At 34.4% G+C, this 5,649-nt stretch overlaps 1 protein-coding gene across 2 annotated transcripts in view; it reads right to left on the reverse strand.

The window, feature by feature from the left end:
• The window catches only part of LOC113228857 (protein preli-like), a 19,637-nt gene that overhangs the window by 12,151 nt on the left and 1,837 nt on the right, over positions 1-5,649 (reverse strand). For both annotated transcript variants that reach the window (XM_026462276.1, XM_026462277.1), the window contains exons 3-4: positions 4,886-4,993; positions 2,001-2,106 (exon numbers count right to left, since the gene is read on the reverse strand). In XM_026462276.1, coding sequence (XP_026318061.1) covers positions 2,001-2,106; positions 4,886-4,993 — 214 coding nt within the window. The remainder of the gene's footprint in view (positions 1-2,000; positions 2,107-4,885; positions 4,994-5,649) is intronic.

Consider the following 5,649-nt stretch of genomic DNA (forward strand, 5'->3'; position numbering starts at 1 on the left):
ACTTTACACAGACACTACGCTACTCCGACAATATGTTACATCGACATAATTTTACTCAGACACTATGCTACTTCGACAACACAGACGAGATGCTTATTAATCAATCTTTATACTCCCATAAGAATCATCATCATTACAAACCCATGTAGGAAAAGGTTTTTTATATCGATAAGTATGAGTGTGTGCGTTGTTATTATTATTATTATTATATAACAAAAAAATAACAAAATCATATAATCGAAAAATTCTTTTATTAATTATATAGTGTAACAAAAAACTATTAAATTACATAAATGAAATAGTATATTTTTTATCGAGGGACTGTAACGAGTCAATATAATATACACCGAGCTTTAGCGGGGATATCTACTCGGGGATATTTACTCGGAGGGTTTATATTGGCTTTTAGTGTTCACTTCCATTGCGAGAAAATGAGATGTAAAAGTATCTTTAGACTTTAATAAATCTTGACAAATGTAATTTGTAACTTGTGACCATTTCTTGGTGACATTTTTATTGTTGAGGTAGTGAATTACACTGTATAATTCGATATTTCAATGGTATTTAACATATGCGAAACATGTTTGTCCTGACACTGTCTCTTGTTACATCTTTTGTTATACCATGTTCTAATATTATTAATATTATTATTGTCTTTATGATTATCGATAATATTACTACTACAACACTAAATGAATCCGCCATTTGTAGAGTACAGTTTTTGTTTATGTATTACGTATGCACGTTCATTCCGTAGGTATGGCAGCTCCTTTCCTTTAATTTTTTCCATCCTCTAAGGTTTGTTGTATGTGTGTCTTGTTGACAAAATACCGCAAAAACTTCAAAATATGGTGCGTGATTTTGTTGTAGAGCGTAAACGATTGAAATAAAAATTTTTTTCACGCAATCCAAGTGAAAAACAAAGTTTTCACTTCAAGACTAAAACCTAAACTAATCCCTCGGAGTAATATATAACCTTGCTGAAGTTTATTATTATCGGAGTATAAAGATTTTTAAGAAGCATCCCGTCTTTGTTATTGAAGTATCGTAGTGTAAAATCATGTCGATATCGATTCTATCTTGCAACCTTGAGCGTTATCTTACTACAATAATATTATTTATCATATACTGGTCATACATCCCTTTTAAAACAACTAGTTTATCTGGAGAACATTTTGACATACTCTAATGAATTACGGCATAGACATTATATTATGTACAAAGTTATCTATCATAGGCTAATATTAGGAATAGGTGAGCACTAGTAGTAAAAGTTCTCTAATACATTTTATATTATATTATATTACATTGCATTGCATTGCATTGCATTGATGACAGTATTGATATGATCCAATGTCCCACACACACTACACATAACATCACAGTAGATAGGCTGAGAACAAGAGCATGGGAAGTAGGAGTTGTGTCGGTATATTTTGAGGGAGACAAGCCCATCGAACAGTATATCGAACGGCTGGCTAAAGTTAAAACTGAATTGGGTACAAAGAACCTAATAATAGAGTGAACTTGAATTCCTAGAACCATGGTGGGGACGTAGCAAGATCGACATAGCGGAGAGATTATTTTTAGTTCATTAGAGGAGATGGACCTGCAGATATTAAATAGAGGCTGTGAGCCTACATTTCACACTACAAACATATAAGAGGCGAAAAACGCTTTATAAGTTGTGTTGACCTGACAGACTGCTCAGTGGAGATGCTAGGACGCACGAACCATTGGAAATATAGACAAGCAGACGACGCACTCTGATCTCAACGCAATCCTCTTTGAATTTACTCTTGAAAATTCGAAAGGAATAGAACTTAAAAGAACAACAAGAATTTTTAACATGAAGAAAACAAATTGGAGAGATTTATGAGATACTGACCCAATCTTGGTAAGAAAAGAACATAAGTAAAGAGGAATTAGATAAAATACAAAACATTAAATGGTATAAAACATTGCAGTATTTTTATTCCTTATACGTTTTGTCAACTCACCATCACTTTTGTGTATCCCAGATTCCTGGTATATGTGACAAGAACTTTGTTTTTTGGATCAACTATACTTTCTTCGATAATCTTCACAGATTTTGCATTGAAGAACCTGAAAGAAATCAACATGCATTTACTTTCAACCTAAAATAATTCAACAATGGACTTTTAAATACTTAGTCCATACTGAAAGTTCCTGGATTCTGATAAGTAAGACCAAATATTATGTTTATAATAGATTTATTGTGTTTTCAAAGTGTGTGCCCTCGGAATTGACACACTTTTGCATTCGTTGGAACTATTGTGAAAAGCAGTGGGACCAGTCTTTCGTTAGGACCTCTCTAATGGCTTCATGGAACGCATTCACCGCCGCTTGCGGGCTTGTAAATGGTATACCTCTAAGTTTATCCTTGATTTTGAAATAAAAAGTAGTCGAATGGTGCAAGGTCTGAGCTGTATACCGGATGAGTCATTCGCTGCACATTTGAGGCCTTCAAATACGCATTCGTTACCTTAGCGGAATGTGCAGTCATGTTTTCTAACACTCTGGGCAAGCAGGTGTTTACATACCAACCTACAGTCACCATCCTTTGGTCTTTAAGTTCTACAGTAGTATAATGTCCTGATTTGCCGCAGAAAGAAGCAACCATTTTCTTACCAGTGCTCCCACTTTTCTTAACTTTCGTCGGCAAATCTTCAAAAGGAAAGACCCATTCTGCGGATTGGCTTTTTGTTTCCGGTTCAAAGCAGTACACCCAGGTTTTGTCACCTGTATTATATACAGCCATAATTGTCCTCCATTAAACTTTTTTATCAATTTATGGGTATCACTCTACACCCAGTCGTTTCTGATACTCCGTTAAATCATGCGATTATCCATCGAGTGTAAAGTTTCCGAACTTTCAGATGCACATGCAATATCTTTTGCAGCTGGCTCATTCCAATGGCTCATTCCAATGCCTAGTACAGTACAAATTTGCTGACAAATAATTTTTTTGTCAGTTTCAATCAGTTGTCGGACGGTATCAAAATTAAATTTGGTAACCGCAGTCACCGGCCGACCTTCACGTACATCGTCATGGAGATGATCATGTCCACGCCTAAATTTACTGAACCACGAAGAGACAGCGCTAAGACATATAGGGTTTCATTACCAAATACCAATTGAATTCTTTGACAACCCTCTTGTTGATTTAAGTCACATCGAAAAATCATAGAAAATCGTGGACTGAAAATTTTCATAAGTCATTTCCAGATAGTTGTGTATTTCGGAGTTGCGAGCGTACCAGGGTACAGCAGTTAATACACTGAGTTTTTTTTTTATAATATCAAGTGACGGGATGAACAAGTCGTGCGCATGATGCGTAAGCTACACGCCTGTCCATAACAGTTGCAGTGCCATTCAGAGCTTAAAATCGCAAAGATCTGAGGGGCACTGCCACTGCACGCGTCACCCTGAGACATAAGGTGACAAGTTTCATGTGCCTGTAATTACACCAGCACCCTTAACCTTCAAAACCGGAACACAGTAATGCTGACATTACTGCCATTACATAACATTATTGACGGCAGAAATAAATACAGTAGCAGAACTTCCTTGGACAAACTCTTTCACAAGGAGCTCTACTGCTACCTAAAATATGTTATTGTGGGCCCTTCGAAGACTAGGCAAATTTGTTTTGCTGGCTGTTGATCACAATTGTATCCCATAAGTCCAAATCGGTTTTATGTTTTATTACACTGCAGTACACTCTCAGGTTATTGCTTAGAGATAAAGTGGATTGTCTTCCAAGAAGCCAGAGTAGATTTCTGAACCTAGAGTTGATCTTAGTTCTTTTGTTTTTTATATGTTCACTCCATGTCATCCTACGATACAAATGGAATCCCAAATATTTGACGCAAGAGCACACCCCGGACACTATACAACAGTCGAAAGTTATTTACCTACTACTACTACATACAGCAAGGCGCTATGTGCACACGCGCAAAATATGTGTGCGTGAAGTGGCAGGATTATCCATCACTTTCTCGTACTATTACGTTACATGGTCAGAGCGGCAATATAGCGAAAATTGTAACGTGAATCTGTTATCTGTTTAGTAATTACACTTCTTCATTAGGTATTTATATCTATATAATATTATATTTTTAATTAATTCACTAACTGGGATAATATAGAAGGTTTATTTAAAAAATATACTAAAAGCACTTAAAATGCTATATTTTGGATGGGTACTTTCAATAAGGTAACCAAGGTATTTGAAATTGCGTGTCCAAGTTTACTAGTTAATAATTAGGTATATTCACTACGTAATATTTGTCGGCAATACAAATTAAAAATTCGAGAACTCTTGTCTACTAGCTCACGAAGTTATGGCGTCTCAAATAAAGGATAAAAACTAAAACCAGTTCTATTGTGAGATAAGTGTGAGATTAACATAACTTCACACACCCTGACTAATTTCCCTGTACCATAATCTTCTTATTTTTTCTTTTTATATTTGTCAATAGTTTTCTGTAATAAATCAGTGATCAAAATTGAGGCAGTTAATCTACATAAAATATCAATGTTTTACTCAGTATACCCCTTACATCATCAATGGATGTAAAATGTCTTTTTTTTACGGTTTATTTCCTAAACTAAATAAATAATATGCATATTCAAATTCCATACGCATATTCAGTACCGAGAAGTCCCGGGATTCGTAGTAGAGAATGCCCATATTATTCTTTAGTTTAGCTAAATTAACTCCCTCAATTCCGATCACTAATAATAATAATTTAATAGAATATGAAATTTGCGCAAAACCAATTTCAGTTAAATTATCTTTAAAATGTTTTCTCAGTTCCTCTTCAAACTTATCAGACAATAATAATACACGTTTCCTCACCTTTCCCCCCACTTTGGCACTCTGTTGGTTTTGGTGAGTAGTCGCTTTGTATGGAGGCACCCATCCTCTATGCGTCTACTGTATGTGTCCTCAGACAACACATGCTGACTGGAAATAATGACACAAACATTCATAAAACAAAAATACAATACAATACAATACAACCTTAAGCAAACAATAAAGATCTAGATAGCAACCTTTACCATTCCATGATATAAGTAATGAATTGATAACATTTTGCTTGTTCTAAATATTTAATATTAGTAATTACATATTCTTGATTGCAAATCAGAAATATCAAAAGAGGAAAAAATACACAGTGTCCCAAAAGTCAACGATAATCTGAGAACAGGATGTTGCCCAGTTTGTAACAACCCAGAAAAAAATATTTGAAAAATCGGAGTCATGTTTTTTTGTGATATAAGCATTTTAATGAAAAATGTTGAAACTGTACGACCTGTACACCATTTTTAAATACTATAATCACAAATTTTAATAAAAAAAAAACTATTTACAAATTTGCTAATTTTGCGGTACTAGTTTTTGTAACGGTAACCTAAATAGCCCAGCTAATGAACACAATGCCAAAGAAGACCCGAATTGCTAAAGTTTCAGCATAAAAAAATATTCTATTTAATTTTTTTCTTGAAATTTTTAGTAGATTTTATTTTCAAGGTAACTTTGACACCCCATACCGTAAAAAAAAATACCTAGAATACCATGGCAACTTCTTACAAAAGTTGGCGCAACTAATCAAGATTCTA

This window comes from Hyposmocoma kahamanoa, unplaced genomic scaffold, assembly GCF_003589595.1.
Source record: "Hyposmocoma kahamanoa isolate Upper Pololo Valley unplaced genomic scaffold, ASM358959v1 245, whole genome shotgun sequence".
NCBI lineage: Eukaryota > Metazoa > Arthropoda > Insecta > Lepidoptera > Cosmopterigidae > Hyposmocoma > Hyposmocoma kahamanoa.